General features: G+C 39.7%; 1 protein-coding gene across 2 annotated transcripts in view; it reads left to right on the forward strand.

The window, feature by feature from the left end:
• Window positions 1-11,631: 11,631 nt before the first annotated feature.
• Npsr1 (neuropeptide S receptor 1) overlaps window positions 11,632-22,187 on the forward strand; it is a 178,734-nt gene continuing 168,178 nt past the window's right edge. For both annotated transcript variants that reach the window (XM_027939686.3, XM_071608428.1), the window contains exon 1: window positions 11,632-11,781. In XM_027939686.3, coding sequence (XP_027795487.1) covers window positions 11,632-11,781 — 150 coding nt within the window. The remainder of the gene's footprint in view (window positions 11,782-22,187) is intronic.

The following is a 22,187-nucleotide window of genomic DNA, read 5'->3' on the forward strand; positions in this document are numbered from 1 at the left end:
GAAAGTACAGAGCCAGCTCGGGATCCCAATCATGTTGACAGCTAGACCACAGTTAGTGTTATGTGAAAGTACCAACATTTCAACTAACAAAGATGTTTAGACAGTCAGGAAATACCTGGGAGTTCCAGAACTTTCTATCTTGTTTACATGGAGTGAACAAGAAAACCTTTGGACTTTGAGTCTGCAGTGAGGAAGAATGGCAATCCAATAGACTGCAGTAACCTTCAAAACACATAGATAAGAAATAAGTTTGAAAGTTTTGCTTACAATTTTTATTCCAAAGCTTACAAACTTTTTCCCTTTAGCATTGTAGGAAAACAATGCCTTTGTTGAAGGTCATAAATATTGTAGCCAAGACTCCCGTAAAAAAAAAATGCATGAAGCAGGACACTGTGGGGAATTCATGAAACCTGGAGCATCTCTCTTCCAAATCTCTCCATCAGACTGTTAGCTAAAGCTGAAATGCCTCTCTCAGGGCAAAGATTTTCATTCTAGGAAGGTCAAGACTTCAAAAATAAATGTTCCTAGTGGGTAACTGCCTCTATTCATGGCTGACAGGAGACTGATTTTGTGCAAAAGTTTTCCTAGTGGAAACGAAGAGAGCCAGTAACCAAGGAAAGGTGACCTTCATCTAGAAAAGAGACTAGATATCCAGTTTTCACAACACCAGTTTTAAATAAAGAAAAGAAGAAAAACTAAAAGGCTAGAAGTGAAGGGTGAAGAATATAGGAAGGAATCAAAACCAAACCACAAAATCTTGTTCCTTCACAGTGATCGAAATGTGTTACAATAATGTTTCAAATATGAATCTTTGTACTCCTTTTCCTTAGCACTTAAAAAAAATCTATTATCTGTAGATCAAGTTCATCTCCCTTCAAACCTGAAGTGCTAGGTCCCAATTATCCACTGCTTTGGAGGAAAATATGAGGATCATCTGTGAACCAAAGGCAGAAAACTTGTGGAAACTGAGTCAGCTCCCAGATGTTCCTGAGCTGATATCTGGAATGGCCCATAGATCCCATAGATACAATGGCCAGTATGCCTCTACTTATTGTTCATTATCTAGGCCTGTGGTTTTGGGAAAAAAATCCACATTGGCCCACTCTGGCACTGGGAGGTCACCCAGGAACAGGTCCTGATGATGATTCTGTGTGATCCCTGACACTGGCCATAGTGGACAATTGTTTCAGCTGAAGCTTTTTGGTTTTCCTCCCTCCTGCAGGGGAGGACACATGCCTACTGCGTATGGCTTTATAGCTATTAGAGATTGGAAGTGACCAAGATGATGAGGCAAGAAGGCTAGACATGGAGATTCCTTTCTCCAAACTACATGCTTGACCAATAGCACAAGAAATAACAGAAGGCTGAGGAGAAGAGAATTGGACACACACTGAGTTCAAGGTAAACAAAAAAGAAAAGAAAGAAACTTTTGAGCTGCCATTTTTTCCCAAAGTCTTGCAGTCTGCACATGTCCCAGAAACATAAAAAGTAAATGTACTTCATAAAGCAGTTGCATAGCAATTCATGCAATTTCTCTTTTGGGGTCTCCAAGCCTTAGTTAAGTCTTTTGAAATCCCTTGTTCCTAGATCTGTTGCATTCTCAGGTACAAGTATTCAACTAAGAACTCACACGGCTAAGGTCAGAAAGGCAGAAAAATTAGTAAGCTTCCCCAAGGACAGAGAAAATCTAAAGAGTTTAGCTGGAGCTTTGTAACCTATACTTACTTCCTGTCCTGAGTATTCTTCTTTCAGGCTCAGGTTGTATATGTTTTAATTAAGCCAATGCTTAGTCCTAGAAATGTGATTTAAGTTGGGGTATATAAATGTCTCCAAATTGAAGGTTGACGAGGACATCCTGTTGCTAAGAAAAATAGAAGAAAAACTGGTAGTCCTAAAATTAAAAAGTGGAAATATTCCTTCATCTCTCTGCTCCTCTGAGCCTGTGGGTGCAGATTGGCTAAAACTGGGTTTTGAGAAAGCAGAGCCTGCAAATGAAGTCAGACTTGCTGTGGGTCTCTGGAGTGCCAAAAGCAGCCCACAGGGCTGAAGACCAGGTAGGGCTAGATCATTAGGAAAGCAGAACCAAGTGGAAGGTGGGAGGGCAGATGGCAAGAGAGACTTAGAATTGTTGTACTCCTAGGAAAGATTCTCTCCTTTGCATGCACATTAGAAATATGTGGGGAGCATTAAAAAAAAAAAATCCCGAAGCCCAGGTTTTACCCCCGGAATCTCTTCAGAATCTTTGGGGGTGGAACCCAAGCATTAGTATTTTTTCAAGCACCCTAAGTTTTTCCAGTGTGCAATGAGGATTGAGAATCCCTAACCTGGTGGGCAATAAAGAGGTAATAAGCAAGGCTTTGAAAGGGTTCCAAATTCATAAGTAACACAGCAATGTGCTACTCACTTTATTGCAACCTTTTAATAAGCCATTTACTAAGGCCTCAGTTGGAGGGCACAGTGGCCAGGTGGGGAATGTTTAGCTTCCTCTCCTGGTAGTTGTCAGAGATCAGAACTCTCCAACCAGTGTGGAATCCTGTGAGGGTTACTGTCAGGCCCTGCTTGAGCTGGGATCCCCAGCTCTATTGTCTAATCAGGATTCTCAACTGCAGCATCACAACATGCTGGGGTTTGTTGTTAATTAATTGTTGTTAGCAATTAACGCCTAGTAATATATTGAGAGTCCTGACATTTTCCTGTGGTTTGACATTTTTGGATCTTAAATTAGAGAAGCTTCAAAGTGGTCCTTGTAAGAACACTGTACTCAGGCATCTGCACTCTGGCTCATTCATCCAACAGTTTTCTATTTGACATGTACTACATGTGTGCCAAGCACTTAGAAAGATGCTAAAGATAACAGTCCACACAACAGTTGTGGATTCTGCCTTCACAGCGCTGATCATCTATCAGAGAGCAAAACCTTTTTTAAAAAAATACTAAATTAAGATGATCGTTAGGATGACCAAAAACTACCCCAGGGACAGTGAGCAACAGGTTCTTGGTAGAGATTCGAGAAGCCCTTTCTTATCATGAGGTCTGAGGGATAAGCAGGTGTTGGGTGAAGGAGCAAAGGATGAGGCTACAAATTTTTATGAGGAATTGCCCTACATAGTGGCCTATCCCCAAAGCCACAGAAAGCCCCCATTCCTGAGGGCTTAATACTTGTCACAATTCTTGTCTATGACTATATTATAATATAGCTTACTTCTCTACATATTTGGGGGGATTCATCAGAATCTCAGAAAGACTGGGGAGGGAAGGGCTTAGGCCTATGTCGCATGTTGTAGGAAAGGTCAAGATCCACAGCACTGATACTGGAAATATGTCTGAGTATTTTCTGTTGCTGTAACAGAATTGCTGAGGCTGAGTGAGTGAGTATTAAAGATGTGAAGTTTGTTTTGGCTCATAGTTCTGAAGGCTGGAATGTTCAAGATCTGGTGAGGATCTCAAGCTGCTTCAATTCATGATAAAAGAAAGACAAGTGGGCAAATACAAAAGGGACAGAAACACCAGGGCAGGGGGACTAATTCCATGTCAACCTGCTATCACAACCACTAATCCAGTCCAGAAAGAGTTCACTCTAGAAAGGTGGCGTGAACCCATTCGTGAGGGTGGAGTTCCCACAACCCAAACATCTCCCACTAAGCCCCACCTCCGCCCTTTGCCATGCTGGGACCAGCACGTGAACCCAGAATTCATGTCCTTCTCACATAAAAGAAAAAAAATGCATTTATTCTATCTTAATAGACCCAAGATTTTTAACTAGTTTTGCACTCTGGAGTCCTGCTATGAGCCTGTGAAATCCAAACATGTTATCTACTTCCAAAATGCAATGGTGAGATGGGCACAGGATAGATGCTCCCAGTCCAGAGGGGTGAAGTTGGCCAAAAGAAGGGGGTAATTGGCACCAAAAGAGATCCAAACCCAAGAAGGCAGACATTAAGTCTTAAAGATAGAGGATAGCATTTCATTCTACATGCCATCTCCTGGGCACACTGGGATGAGGTTGGGTCTCCTTGGGTACTCTGGCCCCCACAGCTTTGCTGGGCTCAGCCCTTGTGGTGTCTCTCTGAAGTTGAGTCACAGGCTGGTGCCTATGGCTTTCCCAGGCTGGCATTTCACACTACAGTTCTACAGTTCTACATCCCAGCAACGACTCCACTCCCACAGCTCCAAGAACCACTGCCCCAGCAAAGACTCTGAAAATGTCGTATGCTCTTCCCCAGCATTCATATAATTAAATAAACACACACTAATATTTGCTTTTGTTTTCATTTCTTCACGTTAAAAATTATGTACAAAACATACACAAACCTTAATTACATAATTCGATAGATTTTGACAGATGCATTACAACAGAGTATCCCAGACACCTATCAAGAAACAGAACATAACACACATCAGGGAGTTCCTTCTCACCCCTTCCAGCAATCTCTATAACCAGTCCTATTATACACAGATACAACCATATTCTTAAATTTTTCCACCTTAGATTACTTTTGGTTATTATAAGACTTAATTAATAATTAAAATAATTTAATATTTATTCTTTTTAATAATATTTCTTTTCATTCACCATAATAACTTTGAAATGAGCCATGTTGTTGTATGAATCGTCACTTTGTTCCTGTTCATTACTGAGAAGTATTCCATTGTATGAATAGGTGCGGATTTATTTACTCTCTCTCCCATGGATGAACAACTGGAATCTTTCCAGCTTTTTGCAATCACAAATAAAACTGTGATAAACATTGTTTTGCAAGTTATTTTTTTGTGTGTGGATATATGACAATCCTACAAATAGAAGTATCTCATTGCAGAATAAGTATGGTTTTTGTTTTATAGAAACGGTTAGAAATTTCCCCACCAAGTTGTACCAGTTTTGGGGGTTTGTGTGTTTGGTTGGTGGACTGTTTTCCTTCTATCAGAATTGTGTGAGGGTTTTACCTACTCCATATCCTTTCCAGTCTTTGGTGCTATTAGTCTTTTAACTTGAATAATCCTTGTGGATGAGTAGTGGCATCTCATTGCACATTTCTCTGATCATTAATCACATGAGCACTTTTTCATGTTTATGCCACATTCACATATCATCTTTAGGTATCTGTATAAATCTTTTCTCTGATCTAGTTTGTTGTGTTTTAACTTCTTATTCATATACCTTTGATACAGGACCTTTGTCATGTATGTATTAAAAGTATTCTCTCCTAATCTTGCCTCTATACTTTAATATCTTTTCTTTTATAAAAGAAAGCATCAAGCAAAATTGTTGACCATAACATTCTAATTTTATTTAAGTCTAGTTTATCAATGTCCTTTTATGATTATTGGCTTTTGTATCCTGAGAAACATTTGCCTAATCAAAATTGTGAAAAAAAATCCTTCTGTGATTTATTCTAAAGACCAGAGAGTTTTAAGTTTATAGCCATGCCAAAATAACTTGGAAAATGAAGGCCAAGCTTCATTTCCCTTCCATATGGATATCCAGTTGTGTAAACCCTTTTGTTGAAAGGAGTTTCCATTTCCCATTGGATTGTTTGGGTCCCTCTGTCAAACATCAGATACCTGTATCAGTGGGCATTTGTTTCTGCATTTTCCACATACTTGGAATGTTTTGTTCTGATAATGCCATTATCACACTGTCTTGAATTCTGTAGCTTTAGAGAAACTCTTGAAGTCAAGTAGGTTAAGCATCCCAACGTTGTTCTTCATTTCCAAGAATCCTGTAGATGCAATGCATTTCTGCATATATATTTATATCATCTTGTCTACTTCTACTGAAAATCTTGGTTTGATTAGGACTGGAATTTCATTGAATCTATGCATCATTTTGAGAAGAATCGACATCCTAATAACACTAAGTCCCCCAATCCCTGAGCTGCTCTACCACTCTATTTTCTCATGTCTTCATTCATTTCTCTCAGCAATGTTTTATGGAGGTATTTTCACCTCCTTTGTTAAGTATAAGCCTAACATTTTTAAATTCCTAAATTTAAACTTCCTATAAATTATAAATGAAATTCTCTTATAAATTTTATTTTCCAATTGCTTCCAATTGTTTTTAACTCTCCCAAGGGGACTCATTATATAGATGTTCACATTTTTTCCATTGTGCATATTCCTTAACTATTTTTTCTTTCATTCTTTACATGATATTTTTACCATCTTTAATGTCTTCTGAGAGTGTTTCACCTTTTAGCTCATTAATTATTTTTTCTACTATTCAATACATTTATTTAGCTTTTTTCCCCAACTATTTATTTTTGTAAATTAATCAATTTTTTTCCAGTGGATATTCTTTAAACTTATGGCTCCACTCTAACCTGGTCTTATTCAAAATCTCCCTCCCTCAGGTATAAACACCTAGGAGTGATATCAAGGGTGGATTTTATAGTGGCCCCAGTGACATTTAAACCTGAAACTCACACCTTTGTGTAATCCCCTTATCCAGAATATGGTAAGATCCTGTGACTTCTTTCTTCTTTAATACTATAATGATTTCTTTTTATTATTACCTGAAACAGTTATAATCTTGTGCCTGAGTAGCATCCCATCTCTTAAAAATGATCCAGTAGCCTCTGGTCCCTTGCCATCCTGATGTGTTCTACCATGCACTTGTTGCATATATTTATGGAAAGAAATCAATTATGAATTTCTCACTGAATGACAGGCCTTGGTGCCATCACAGATGGGACCCAAATCCAGAGTAGAATGCTAGCAGATGCTTATTTGGGAAGTGTTGCTGTCATACAAGGCTGAGTGGACACATAACATTTTCACCATAAGAAATATGTATGTTGTCAAGGGGAAAAAAACCTATTTCAATGGTTTATTTTATTTGAAGGAACAAGATGTTCTTTCATACTTCTTAGATCTGGATTAAGGGATTAAGCATCAAATCAATGAAAACAATAAATTTTATGATTTTTCTGCCAGAATACTGTGATGGATGACTTGGAAACCCAGTTTCCTCAAGAGTGTCTTTAGCCAGTAATAATTTTTTTTGGTAGCAGCAGGGCAACAGGATTGTTTCCAGTGATATTTTTATTATATGTTAGAGAATAGCGCAGATCTTGGAGGCAGAGTTTGAGTTTAAGGATGAAATGTGCTGGGATGTGTACAAAGTTAAGAAAGGTTCTAAAACTTTCTGAGCCTCATTTTCCTCATCTGGGAATTGGGATTGTTCTCCTCTGTTCTAGCCAATCCTAAGTAAACCTATAATTAACCTCCTTGTTGCAGCATCTTCCTTATCTGTGAAAAAGATTACCAGTGATTTCAGGCAGCAACAGTCAATATCACTATGCTGTAAAACTGAACTTGTGCCACAGGCAGGCTGTGATGCCCAATTTCTCCTCAAAGTGGCCAAACTATCTCATTTTAGCTGGAGAAAGCAGAGGGCAGCAGGATAAATGGAGAGTTCCTTGGATATCAAATTAATTCCCACAAACAGTTTAGAAAAGCAAAGAGTTCCCTGGATTTGGACTAGGAACAATGCTCTGGAAACATCCACAGGCATGCATATAGGAGAAGGAACCCATCAGAGAAGGGAGGCAGTGGTGAGGAGGAAATCATGCCAAACCCACCCAGATTTGGGGCAAAAGTGAGTAGTACACAGTGCCCCTGGCTGCAGTCAAACCCAGCAACCCAGCAAACTCCCTGTTCTCAGCCCCACCCTTGGCAAACTCCTCCCAACTCATTCCGTGGGAGGTGTGTTGGAAGTGGAGTAAGCAGTCAGAGGTGTTTTGGATGGCAGCAAGATGCATCTGTGACTTTATTTTGGAGAATAAGGAAAAGAACATATGCAATTAATGTATGAGATTGCATAAGAGTAGTGCACTTATCTTGCTACAGTATCCTGCTCTTGTGCTGGCTTCAAAGATATGAGCCACAAGGAAATGAATTATGCCAATAGCTTGAAGAAACCCAACAGTGGATCCTTCCCCCATTGAGCTTCTGATGAGACCCCAATCCTGGCCAAGCACCAATTTCAGCCTGATACAAATGGGACAAGAAGAAATACTCAGAGGCCAGCTGTCTATCTGTGCATGTTGAACTCAATCCACATTCACCCCAAGGCCTTGCACCACAGTTGCTGCTACTATTTTTCTTCTCTTTTATAATCACAGGCCAAGCAAGGATCTATCTGGGCAACATGTGAAGAAAAAACAACTCAACTAGAAAGTTCTTTCTCAGCTTATCTGCCATTCGTGATCCTTAGTCTTTGTCTATGTTAGGTCACCATTTCTACCTCCTGCTCCAAGCCTTTTCAAACAATGACCCAACCAGCCTCCCTACCCGCTGCAGGATTTTCCCACAGCTTGCAAAACATTTACACAAAAAAGGCAGAAACCGTAAGAGTACATAGTACAAGGCATATTCACAAGTGCAGCACCCTCAAGTAACCACCCCAGTCATAGAACAGAATTACCAGCCTCGCAGCATCAAGCCTTCTCAGCAATGTATCTTTTCCATTGTGAAAATATGCCACAGTTTATTATTTCACTTTAATGTTGGTGGACATTTAAGTAATTTCTAGTTAGGGGCAAATACGAACAGAGTCACTATAATCACCATTATATTTTTTTGGTTAACATATGCATTCATTTGTGATAGGTATTTTCCTAGAAGTGAAACTGCTAGGTCATAGAGGGTACATGTGTTCAGCTTTTAATAATATTTCCAAGCAGTTTTCCAAAGTGCTTTGATCAGTTTACCTCCCCACCATAGTGTATGTTAGCTCTTCTTCCTCCTCCACATCCTTACCAATACAGAGCGTTTCCCATCTTTATCACTTAGGTTAAACCAGGAGCTGCTTGAATGGCTTAAGTTCTGTATTTCATCAATGTTCCACTCACTGTGAACAATCTCTAGGGAGCAGTTCAGGTGAGGGGCTAAAATCTGTGTGTATCAGTCAGGGTTCTCTAGAGAAGCACAACCAATAGGCTGGAGACCCAGAAGAGCTATTTTTCACTTCAACTTCAAAGGCAAAAACAAACACAAATGTCCTAGGTCAAGGCAGTGGGTGGGTGAGAGCCATCCACATGAGGCTGCTTCACTCTGTTTACTAATTTAAATGTTAACCATTCAAAAAACACCCTCATAGACACACTCAGAATAAAGTTTGACCAACTATTTGTGTGCCCTGTGAACTAGTCAAACTGACACATAAGAATAACCTTAATACCATGTTCATTTGCCACCTGGTCTACAAAAATTCCTTCAAACTGTTGAATATATTCCGTTGTGTGTGCACACAGTTATGCTTTATATAAATGATAACAAATATGCTTATTACTTTGCTTAATATTAAGCAAAGTGAGTTTCATCTCTAATGATATTTTTGGCTCTACACCTTTCATTCTCATCACTGTATAGCATTCCATGGTAATTATTCACCCAGTTAAGAAGCATGTGGGCAGTTTCCTCTTTAGGATGTCTCATTGATTTTTGTCAACTTGAATATTTAGATTGCTTCTGTTTCTACACAATGTTGCAAAAGCATCTTTTGCATGTCTCCTTGTACTTATCTATGAATGTTTTCATTGAGAAACCTTAGATCAAGCAATGATCTGGACCATGAGTGGAGAGAAAATGATACAACCTGAAAGGTCTTTCTCCACTTATCTGTTGTCTATGACAACTGCCATTTTCTCTCTTTCCACCCATCCACACCAAACTAGCTTCTGCTCTTTCTCAAAGGTTTCCCACAAAAAATTTATATTTTTTAAATAAAACTCACAAACAGAAAAGTGCACACATTTTAATGGTGTAATCCAGCAAAATTTCCCAAATCAAACACATGTAAGTAACCCAGATAGAAATGGAAAATTACCAGCCTCTAGAAATGGAATAATGCATCAGAGGGTCTGTAATTGCAACTCTGCTAGACACTGTCAAATTGCTCTTCAAAGTCACCCTGTCACCTAACTCACTTCAGAAGTAAAAATGTACACCCCTTTTTTCTCAATCCTTTCAACACTTTGGGGGGGGACAGGTAGTCATACATAATTTTCATTATGCTAATTGGTAAAAATTCTTATTAAGTTGCTTTTCCCTGTTAATAGGTTTAAGCATTTTTTCCATGTTCATTTGTTGGCTGGAATACTTGCCAGTTGGAATCTTTTGCTGTTGGGTTATTATTTTATTATTTTGTTTTGACCCTTTTCTAAGAACTGATAACATCTCCAGTTTTCTGGAAAGCCCCCTTCTAATGGTTGCTCCTTTATTCCACATGTAGTATCTTCCCTTCTGTAGCACACTGTTCTCTTCTTGATGGGAGAAGGGGGATGGATTATGCAAAGGTTTGCTTAGGAGATTTCATGGGGCCATTGTCTTTTTTTTAATAGTCACTAAACCTGCTACCTCCTATACCATGTGCCACAAACCACTGCTGGCCTATTTGGCTCAGAGTGTTTTCACAGTCCGTGCTCCAATGTTATGCTTGGTTGTCATACAAGAAGCTTAGTTCCTGATGATTTATACCTGGCTTGCTACCGTATTCATATTAACCTCTCGTCCTGGTAAGCATTTGGGATTTGATGTAAACTCATCTATGTTTCAGTAAATCACCACTGTCTAGGAATTTCAGAAGAGAAAGGTTAGCAGCTCATTTCCATCTCTGGTTGTGGGATGTTGGGCAAGTCACTTCATCTTTTCCACCCAGCCTCTCCTAGTGTAAAAGGAAAACATAAAGTCACCTTCATTCCCTACATCCCAGAGTTGTGGAAATCCAATGGAAAAATCAAGGCACAGGTCAACATGCTTTATGAGTTTGCTTGTGAAGCAGGAACATCTATTATTCTAACTCCTCTTCATAGTGTCTAGGATACTACAGTGACCTTCTTTCCACCCTTACCCTGAGTACTGTTCCAGGCAGGAGTTAAGGTGAGCCCACAGCAGGTGAGAAGATTTCACCAGGCCCCTCCTGGTCACATCAATGAGGGATCATGGATTACACACACACACATATACACACACATACACATACATCATTTTTTTGAGAACTACCCTTTGAAAACCTAAGCAGAACCATGGGTGTGAAACACAAATATGCTGTTTGCCTCCATCTATTGAAACAATGTGCAGGCTACTGAGTAAATGGCTAGGTGAGGACTGTAAGTCAGAAAGCAACCTTAACAGAAACAAATGTATAATTATGATTGATTTCAGAAGTGCAAACATGACCTGAATTAATTGACCTGATGATGAGTCCAGATTCCTGAATTACTGAAGCTGGAACAGAATGGGAGCCCATTGTGTAAGTTAGGAAAAGCACAGCAGAGCAGGAGGCCCATCCAGGCACCATGTCCATGGCTGTGGGAGGCTCGCCCCTTCCCTCAGGGCGAGGCCCTGGCCCTGTGTGGGACTGTGGGGTGACAAGGGCTGTGCTGGCTCCTGGATTGTAGCTGCTGAGGAGAGAGCAGCACGTGGATCCTCCCTGTCGTCAGGCAGAGCTCTTCAGTGAGGTGGGCTCAGGGAGGGCTCTGTGCCTCTGCTCAGCCGAGCTCCAGCCAAAAGCCTTGGAAATCAGAGGAAGTGCCAGGCTGCAGCTGCTGCCCAGTTCTCAGGGGGCAAGCTAGACCCTCTTGCCTGGCTGCAGGGACAGGGACAGCAAGCCTCAACCCCTCCTGAGCCATGCCAGCCAACCTCACAGAGGGCAGTTCCAATTCCACCCAGACCGTGCCAACAACACTGGATTCATCCCGAGTGGCTTGCACTGAAACGGTGACTTTCACTGAAGTGGCCGAGGGAGAGGAGTGGGGCTCTGTCTACTCCTCCTTTAAGGTAAGTGTTCCAGATTCCATGCTGAATGTTGACTTTAAATTATGGGACAGGTGGAACTTAGGAGGGCAGTGAAAGTATTAGCCAGTACTGTGAATGGCCATTGTTTATTTCTTTTCTAAAAGGAGTAAAAGAAATGATAGTTTTAAACAATGATTTTCATAGTGTTCCAAGATCTGAATTATTGATTGTTTTTAATGTATACTGGTGTATTTTCTTCTGCTGATGAAAACTTGTGAATCGTAAGTAACGTTTGTAAGTGGAAGATTTTTTTACTTTCCTGTTTTCATTAGGTGAAAGCACTTTTAACTAATTCTATAGCAGTGCTTGAGATGTCTGCTTCTAGTAGAAATAGTGAAATTGTCAAAAATAGACATTTCTAGTATATGTGTGCTCACTGTCAGAGCTATGAGTCTTTTTGCTAGGAGCATTAGAGGTGCAGAAAGCCCATATTCCCCAGGGCAGAAATGGGTGCCACTAGAAAAATCATGCCTAGTGAGATAGGAGGATTACACTGCCTTTGTTGATCCTTCTCCTTGAACATGCATGAGAAATAGATTCTTGGACTCTAGTTGGTGGTGTCCCTGTTTGCAACAAGTTGCTACCCAGACACATGAAAGAATCAATTTGATGCCTTTCACCTTCAGAGTATCCAAGGCTCACATTGAGGAAAAGATCACCATTAAGATAATACTGTTCTCTCCTTTGGAAAAAAAAATCTTGTGGACAGAGAGAAATCATGTCCCTAGAAAACAAAAGTTTCCTGCCTCTTATGTCTGAATGCTGGCTTGTGGGTTATTTTACGTGCTGCCTGCCTGACGTTATGTTTAGTCCTTGCAATAACTCACAGGTCTCAAACTGGTCCTTTACACTAGAAAGAAAAATGCCTCAAGGAAAATTCTTATTGTTACTTTGTTGTCAGTAATGTTGTTTTTAATCCTCTGGGTGTTCTTGAAATGATCTGACTTTTACAAAAAGAGGTAGAATTACTATAACAACCTTCTCTCTACTAGAATTTCACTTCTTTGTGAATACTCAGAATAAAACTTTCAGTGGGGAACTGTCCAAGGAGTCAGCTTCCTATTCATGGGAAAAGAGACCCTGTGGCAGTGCAGATCCTGAACAAATCACTTACACTGGCTGCAGGGGATCCAGTCCCATGGAGTCACATCCGAATGCATTCACATACACAGCCCAGCTGCTCAACTCCCGCAGCACAGAAAGTGAAATTGGAGTTTGTTACCACTTAACTATTGACTGAATAATCCCTTTTATGAAATCAGCCTCCACACACAGATATTCTATCTTGGCAGGCGTGGTACACCCAGGAAGCTCCCGACTCCACTAGTGACACCGTCTCTGAAGGCTTTGATATTTAGAGAACATGACAACAAACAGAATGAAGAGGCTGGCCTTTGTGAAAAGGATAATAATCAGCAATAAGGGAGTTGTTCTGAAACTTGGGCAATAATCGCTCTCAGCGCAAATCTTATTTAACATTTTTTAATGTAGCCTGTGAGAAGATGTTTTGAATGTAAGAACAAATCCCACTCACTTGCTGCTGGTGTTCCCACTTGGTCCCAGCATCATCATCTGCAGGCACTAAAGAGAATACATCTCCTGCATTTCATTCCTGCTAACACATCTGTGGCCAAAACACTTAAAGAAAGAAGCAGAGAGAGGAATTATGTCTAGGCGGGAGCTTGGACTGTTCTGCTTCATTTTTGAGAGATGTATTCATCCTCTAGAGCACTGAGCTTTAGGGACACAGAAATCAGGGGTGGCATCTATGGGAGCCTAGCTTAAATATTTTGGTGTGTCTGAGCAAAAGCAGTTTTGATACACTCTTGACACAGAAATCGTTCTGCTGCCTGCTCCTGGTTACTGTGATTCCTTTTGTCCCACAGACTTGAGAAGAATGTCAAAACTGTGCCCCGTTCCTATGTCCCTTTAATTCCTGTCACCTGCACAAAAATCAGTGAAAATAGCACAAAAATAGACATGGTGATAGCCATGAAAGTAGCAGAAATAATAGCTACAGCAGGAGTGATTAGTTTCACTTGCTGTGGATTTTCTTGGTGCCCAGAATTTTGCTGTCTGACCTCTGTGGAGATCTCATGTAATTCCCATAAACCACTGTGAATTTCCATTGAAACTACCTTCCATTCTATGTTAATTATACTCCTTCTTTAAGGTTCAGTGAGGGCTGCTTCCTCCATGAAGCCCTCCTTGACTCATCCCAGCAGGTTATGGTCTGAATCTGTCTTAAACTGGTGTTTCTATCCCGGCTGAGTGGATGTGTTAACAGTCACGGAGCATCATGAATGAAAGAACTACCTTGCATTGATTTCATATACTCTCTGGGATCCAGGACCATGCTAGACATGTTCAGTAAACATTTACTGCGTAAGCAAAGTGTGGTGTTCTTTTTCTGTCCACTGCCAACATTTTGCCAGTATGGGCAACAGAAAGCTTGCTTTCTCCATGATAAAAATCAGGGGAAACATATAGTCCTGCATGGTGTCTAACTGCTTTACTCACCAAGGACTCTCTCCCTGTCTCTTCAACCACATTCAACTCATCCCTGTTCCCACTTCAAAGTCAATAGGACCAGTAAGTTATAGATCCCAGTGGACTACTAAATTTACTGTGGCAGGGCAGGCTGGCCCCAGAACCGAGTACAGCCCTCAGGAGTCGCTTCCCACCACAACACAGCCTTATCTAGTCTCAGAACCCAGGGATGTGGATAGTAAGGCTGCTATCATAGATTCTACCTAGCACCTAGTTCCTCCTTTCTCACCCTAAAATTCTCTTGATAGGAGATAAGACATCCCTGTCTATATGTCTCTGGATCATGCTTCATAAGCTAGAGCCTTCTTCCTCCCATCTCCATCCCAAATTCAAGTTTCTAGGAGATCAGACAGGAGGTTGGGGTGAGTTTACCGCCATGTTCTCTACAATGGCACTGTACGATTCACCCCTTGTGACTATGGGTTCACAGTCACAGGGCTCTTAACTGAGTCATTGTCTCCTTCACAGCTGCTGACCTCTTCTACCTTCAAGTCCTATCCAATTTACCTCCTCATTTCCCAGCCACCAGCATTAAGCAATTACAAGGGCTTTGAGAAACTACTAGAAGTTTTCAAGGAGGATGGAACCCAGCTCATCTAAAAGTACATGAGGCTGTCCAAATTGAAGACAAGATGAACTTCTTCACACAAAAAAATCTTTAATTTTGCTAGTGAATTTGCTAGCAATGTTTTCTGAATCTCTGATTCATGGTGATGAGAAACTCAATTAAAATTAACTGGGTGGGAGACCTATCTGAATTTGTAAATTACCTAAATTGTAGCAAAATGCAAATGAAACTCAGTCTTATTACTTCTAGGTGAGAAGAAAAACATGAACCAAGACTGCTAAATACTACCTAATGATGATCTTTCATTGAACTTCCTTTAATGGATAGTTACAAAGGATATGCAATTAGTCTAACTATTGTTTGTATGTAAATTGTTGCTTCTAAATGCTTGGGGGTGATTGGACACAGTGTGTTCCCATGTTTGTACACCCTCCCTGCTATGCTGTCTTACTGTTAATTTTTGCAACATACCCTTCCTCCATTAATATAATAAAAGAAAATTTTAGCTCAACTATATCCCAATTATCTCACACTATGCTTTAGAAAAAGCTCAGTTTAAGAAGCTTAAGTATAGAATACTTGTTTCCATTACATTGAGGTTGACAATGCATTCCTAAGACCTTGTTCTACCCACTGTGTACCAGCATTTTCACCTGTGACTGTCATTTTGTCCCCTCTTTGCCCTTCTGCCTGCTTCCCTAAACTCCCCCTCTTCACCCATCATACCTCTCTAAGGTTTGCTGGTCTCCCCTCCTGCCATGGAACCCAGGAGAGTCCATGATGTCTTTCCTGGAATCCAGGAGACTTAACTTCCTGAACTTCTAATGTAGTTCCCACAATTTGCATTTATGTCATGCATTTTTTATTTTTTTCCACCTGGTTTTACTCATTATGTTTGCTTGAATATTTACAGTTGAGTACCATGCTGTTCCTAAAGGAATTCCTACGAGTTTTGCTCAGTCGAGTGATTTTTATTAAAATCACTTTTGTTAAAAGTCTGATTCTTTCCTGCTTATTTCAGCTACGCAGAACTAGCACTTCACTCTCCAATCATCCACCCTGAGTGAGCGCTACCATGCAGTGTGTCCACCTTCACTCCATGACAAAAATGTGCAGATGTTATTGATGGGCTGGACAAGGATGGCATGCAGTTTCCCAAAGCTATTTATATTGGAGTATGAGAAAGGGAAGCTTCTTTGACTGAGTTTTTCTCTGTATTATTAATGTACAGGACAGATGGCAAGAAACACAAATCTTAGTTAATTCAGAGTAAACACAATCATTTTCCAGCCTACAAAAGTTTTCACATTCTCTGGCTTACTGAAGATATCTAACACCAAGGGCAGTGGTTCTGGGATGAATCCCTGTCTATGGTTGGGAGTGGTGGGGGTGGAAGATATCATCTCTATTTGGGTAAATTTGGCATCAACTGAAATGAAGAATCAGATCTCTTTCTCAAAAGTGGCCATCTTTGTTCTGAAGCTGTGTCTGAGATCCTATGTGGCCCAGGTCAATTTCAAATTGCTTTCTGGGACAGCTTCCTTTTTTCTTAATTCCCTAGATCCAAGGTTCTTGAATCCCCCTTTCCCCCTCTCACTCCTGGCTAAATTTCCACATCCTTGCTGGGAATGGAAAATTAGACAGTTCTCCTAACAGCTCTGGACTTCAGAAAACAAGGTAGCTTTGATTCTGGTCGCCTCTCCCCTGACACAGACACCTAATGGTACTACTCCCGCATCCTCATGGCCAGTGCCATCTTGGAGTCATTCTCTGGTTTCTACACAGTGAGTGATCCTCAGCCTTCTTTTCATCCTGTGCTTCCTAAACCTAGCAGGCACTGTCTCTTCCTTTCTCTTCTTATGCTAACCTTTTGGAGGGAGGCAATACAATGTCCTCTCATCAGTGTCCAAGTTTCCCACTTTCTCCTGGATCCTACACCAGATTTTTGCCTTCACCCCTTCTTCCATCTCCCTCAGCCTCCCTTCTCCATCTGTGTCCCTCCAGACTAACTCTTCCAGGCTCCATTCTCTGAAGGCTCATGAGACTTATCCCCTCACAATGGAAAAATGCCACTTCCCTTCAAGTTCTTTATGGAATTCTGCTTCGTGCACTTGAAAGCCCAATTCTTACTTATTTCTGTTTGCATTAAAGTAGTAAAGGGTCTACCTTGAGGGCAACGGTTAGAGCCCTCAGGCTAGAGAAGGTTTTATCAAGGAAGTGAGAAGAAGCACATCCATTCATGCTTCAAAATGTCACCCTGTCATCCTTGAAGTAAATTCCTCTTTATACAGTGGGCAAGAATGTTTCAAGCTATGCACTTGAGTGGATGAAAAATGTCACTTTGTTTTTCTTAAGTTAATCTCTCTCTGAGCCACTCAATCTGCCTGATTGCAGAAAAAGATAACTTAGTCATTACCAGGGAAATTCAGGTTCTTGAATTTTCTCCATCATTTCAGGGAGACTCTGGAGCTAGTAGATGCATTCACCCACTGGAGACCACTACCTAGCTGTGTGATTTTGGACGGCTCTCTGCTCCTTGTGCCTTGGTTTCCTCATCTAACTAATAAGCTTCTAATTGAATGTCTTTCTGAGAAAAGTTAAGTGACAAAATGCTTGTAATGCCTTCAAGAATAGTAACTGGCCTGGAGTGTGGTTTAATATTAGCTATTATATTACCAGGAAATAGTCATTTCAGTCTTTTCTCAAGACTACTTACTGAGACAAGAAGAACTTCAATTACAAGAAAGAAGCTTCTGGAATTGCTGGGAGACATCACTGCATGTCAAAACACTTGAGGACAGCTTTACTATGCATTTGGTCCTCAGACAATGATGGTGAATTAAGGTGTTCTTTCTCTTTTTCTTTCTTTTTTTAATTAGACCACCAAAAACGATAGAATAAGATGTAGATATTTAGAGAAGATTCCATTTCTTATTTTATCATCCTGCTTTTATGCCTAACTTTTATCTAGGCAAGTTAATGGCCCATACATGAAAGGTTATTTGCAAAGATGGAAAATTATGTCCTATCCAGAGAAAGAACGGATGGGCTTCTGCAGTGGTTATAAGATTTTCCAGGCCACAAGATAGCAAAATCACCCAAGGTCATGATGAAGCTATAAAGAATAATCAGGGATATGTTTTCCCACTTAGGCAATATTAATGGTTTCCTAAAAATGATGAAGCCCTGACTCTTGTCAGGACTGTACAGTGTGATTGCACATTATTATATCCGAAACTCCCATCAGCTGTGTGTATATGCGGAGGGGGTTAAGTAGCATTTTTAAACTAAATATGAAAATAAAGACTGAGAAGTCAAAATTGTGAAGGAGTGAATGCCCTAAAAATAGGTAATATTTAAAAAAGAAAAAAATAAAACAGGTTTCTAAGCTGATTTTAGGATAGATTCGACTGTGAAACAGTAAAAACAGAAACCTTGAACCTCTTCAGTTTAACACACCAGAAGTTTATTTTTTCTCACATCATAGTTGCAAACAGGCCAACTTGCCTCCTAGAATAAGCGGTTTCCAGGCGAGATGACCAACCTTTTGTTGTTGGCTATGGCTTCAAATGACACATGATTTTGACTTGATTCCATGGGTAAGGAGTAGCTACCTGAGGAGCACAGGAAATGTCCCCAGTATGGGAGACAAAAGGCACTGCTTTACGGCTTTGCTTGTTCCTCATCTTCTGCAAGATGAAACTCCAAATATTCCACTTGGCCTCCTGGCCTTTGGCATTTGATGCCCTACCTTCTTCTCTTCTCACACCCTGTGCCACTTTACGCTGAATGCCTCACCACAGTCCAAGAAAAGATGTTCTGTTTACCTTTCTGCACAGGCTTTTCCCTCGCCTCATTCTTTTTTTTTTTTTAACTGCAGCAGTTTTAAAAAATTATTATGGGTTACAAAGAAGCATGCAATATATAAAGTTAAAAATTAAATAAGCAATAAGAAATGCAAATTTTTCGATAAATGTATAAAAGTAAAATATATGAAAATACCTCCAAATGAACAAAGCAGACACTGAAATGTCTCCTCATTCTTGTGATACCACTCCAGGCTTAGTGAGTCCCTCCTCTATGAAGCTTTCAGCTTTGGTTAATATTCAGCTTTGTCAATATTCTTGTGCCCTCAAAGCACTTGGAATCCCTGTGAAAAATGGCTTGTCTCTAGATATGCATGTTAACCTATGTGCAGACACATGAATGTATGCATGCACTGAATGTCAGTCAACTAGGGATATCTCTAGGACCTACTGTCCCTAGATTAGTGCCTAATACAAAACAAATAAATGGTCAATAAATATTTTGTTGAATGAAAGAGTGTCTCAAGAAACAATTCATATAAGATGATGATGATGATGATGATGGTGATGGTGGTTTAGAACTAGGGATTGAACCCAGGGGTACTTAACCATTAAGCCAATCACCAAATCTTTTATTTTTTTATTTTGATACAGGGTCTTGCTAAGTTGCTTGGTGCTTCATGCCTCACTAAGTTTCTAAGACTGGCTTTAAACTTTCAATCCTCTTGCCTCTGCTTCCTGAGTCTGGGATTCTAGGCATGTGCCACTGCATCCAGCAACAAGTTTTATTTTTAGTCTCAGTAAGTTTGTGTGAATGGAATGGGTGATGGTGTCTTAATTTTTATTCACCAGTCATTTAGTGTGAATTTTAAAAGTGCCAAGATCTGGGAGGAATCCTGACATCATAGCAAGTCATGTTGGCAGGGATATATAGATTGGCCTTTCAGATCTGAATATGCAGCATCCAAGGCCCCTGCATGCCCTTTCCCATGCTGCCATGTTCTCCTTCCTAGGCCTTGAGATCATCCACCTGTGAGCCCTGAGACACGAAGCAGGTATTGAGCAAGGGTACAACATTAACCTTCAAAACTTCACTCTCCATATATGTGTTTAGATGCATGATTATAAAAGCGTAGCCACAGAGAGCTCCTGCAGGGTACATAGGACAGAAAGACCATCTGAAGACACAAGGATCTGTTTCAGTGGAGCACATGAACTCAGCCATCTCTCTAAAATTTCAGGCAATAACATCTAATTCCTGCCAGCTGCCTCTGGACAGTTCAAGCAGATGTGCTGTCCCATGAACAGAGAGCTATAGCTGCTTTTTCTGGATTGGACCCATACTTGGTAGGGAAGCAGAGGATTAATCACTGTCTCAAGGAGCTGGTAAACAAGGCAGTAATTCAATAAATATTATTAAAAAGATTTTCATAATTTTAAATTTTAACACCTATGGAGAAACATAAATATTTCTCACTCTAATTTAAATTTTAAAATAAATATTAAATCTCAGAATAAATCAAGACATAGTAATGCAATCTTTCAAACTATATTTTTCCCTTCTCATTATGACAAATACCCCTTTACCCTACTAAGTTGAGAAATAAAGATTGGCTTGACAAGTACATTAAGCACTGAGGTTCTGAAATGGGCAAAACAAATTCATTGCCCTCGGGTAGCTGTCTAATGGGGGTAGCCAACTTGCTGTCAATAGTTGCTTAAGTTATCCATATAAAGGGGAAATATCAATTCAACGAAAGGAGTAAAGAGGTGGAAGTGGAACTCACGGAGGGTCTCAATAAATGGCAAAGAATTTGTAAAAAAAAAAAAATTAGCAGCTCTAGCAGACAAGCAGACAAGCAGACAAAAATTAGCAGACAAGCAGATGGAAGTTGGGGGTTTACTTAGAAGAGTTAAAGAGCTAAAATGAACCTACTGGACCATCAGACTAAATAATAAGATTTTTTTTTTTCTGGGCAAGAAGAAATCTTTCACTTTGTGTTAGAAGAAAAAAAAGTTACAGTTCAAAACTGTAATTTTAGAGAGATAAATCAGGATGAATCTGAATTACAGGGAGGGGACACTGGAGAAGGAAAGTCAATTAGGATGATTCAGTGTGAGGCACTTGGAGCTCAATCAGACAAGGACTGTCTGAGCCTGGGAAGGAAGAAGCAACGGGAGGTCATCTCTGGTCATATGTGGGGTTTGGGGGACATAGAAGGTTGGGAGAAGCAGAGGAGGAAAATGGAGTGGAGGTTAAAATTGATAAACTGATTCTAAAGTTTATATGGAAAGAAAAAGGAAAACGGAAACCATAATAATTCTGAAAAAGAATGAAGTTGGAGAAGCTGCTTGACCTGGTTTACAGATTGAATAGAAAGCTACAGTGTGATATTAAAGGTAAACGTCCAGATCAATGGAACAAAAATAGGCCCACACACATCTATATTGATTTTTGACGAGGGTAAAAAAGAAACTTAGCTGAGGAAAAGAAGAAAATGATGCTGGAATGATGTATGGCTGCATGTAAAAAGTAAGGCTCACCCCACATCAGACACCCTAGAAAATTTAATTCCAAGTGGATGATAAGCCTACATGTAATCGCTAATATAAAATATTTAGAAGAAAATATAACATAAATTCTTTGTAACCTTGGATTAGGAAAAATTTCTTCCATCCAACACTAAAAGTACAATCCTTAAAGGAAATTTTTAATAAATTGGACTTCATTAAAATTAAAGATGTTTGTTTTTTTAAAGCTTCTATTAAGTGAATAAAAGGGCAAGCCTCATACCTGAAACTTTCTCGAGAAACTATTAATAAATCATATACCTAATATAGGATGTATATCCAGAATACACAGAAAATATTTAAAGTTAATACAAAGAAGAAAACAAACTAGCCAATGAAAAAGAACACCAAAAGATTTGAATTATAGGTAGGCATACACAATGGCAAATAAGCACATGAAAGAGATTTTACATTAGTCATTAGAGAAATGCAAAATAAAAACCAAACTGAAATAGCACCAGACATTCATTACAATGGTTGAAATTAAAATGTACTGACCATACTAAGTACAGGCAAGGATGTAGAGCAATTAGAACCAGCATGTATTGCTGATGGCAAGGCAAACTGGTGAAGATATTTTGACAAAATTCTTTCCATTTTCTTATAGTTAAATGTACATTTTTTCCATACAATGCAAATATCCTGTTTCTAGGTATTTGCCCAGAGAAAATAAAACATACCTATACAAAATCTTTTAAAAGGGTACTTATAATGGCTTCATGTGAAATCACTGAACACTAAGGGAAAAAACAAACATCCCTGGGATGGTAAATGAATAAATGGTGGCATATCCACTCAATGGAATGTTACAGAGCAATGAAAAATAAGCTTACAGATACACACAACATGGATGAATTTCAAATGTGTTAAAAAGAGACAGCCTTCAAGTGTTT

This window comes from Marmota flaviventris, chromosome 1, assembly GCF_047511675.1.
Source record: "Marmota flaviventris isolate mMarFla1 chromosome 1, mMarFla1.hap1, whole genome shotgun sequence".
Taxonomy (NCBI): domain Eukaryota; kingdom Metazoa; phylum Chordata; class Mammalia; order Rodentia; family Sciuridae; genus Marmota; species Marmota flaviventris.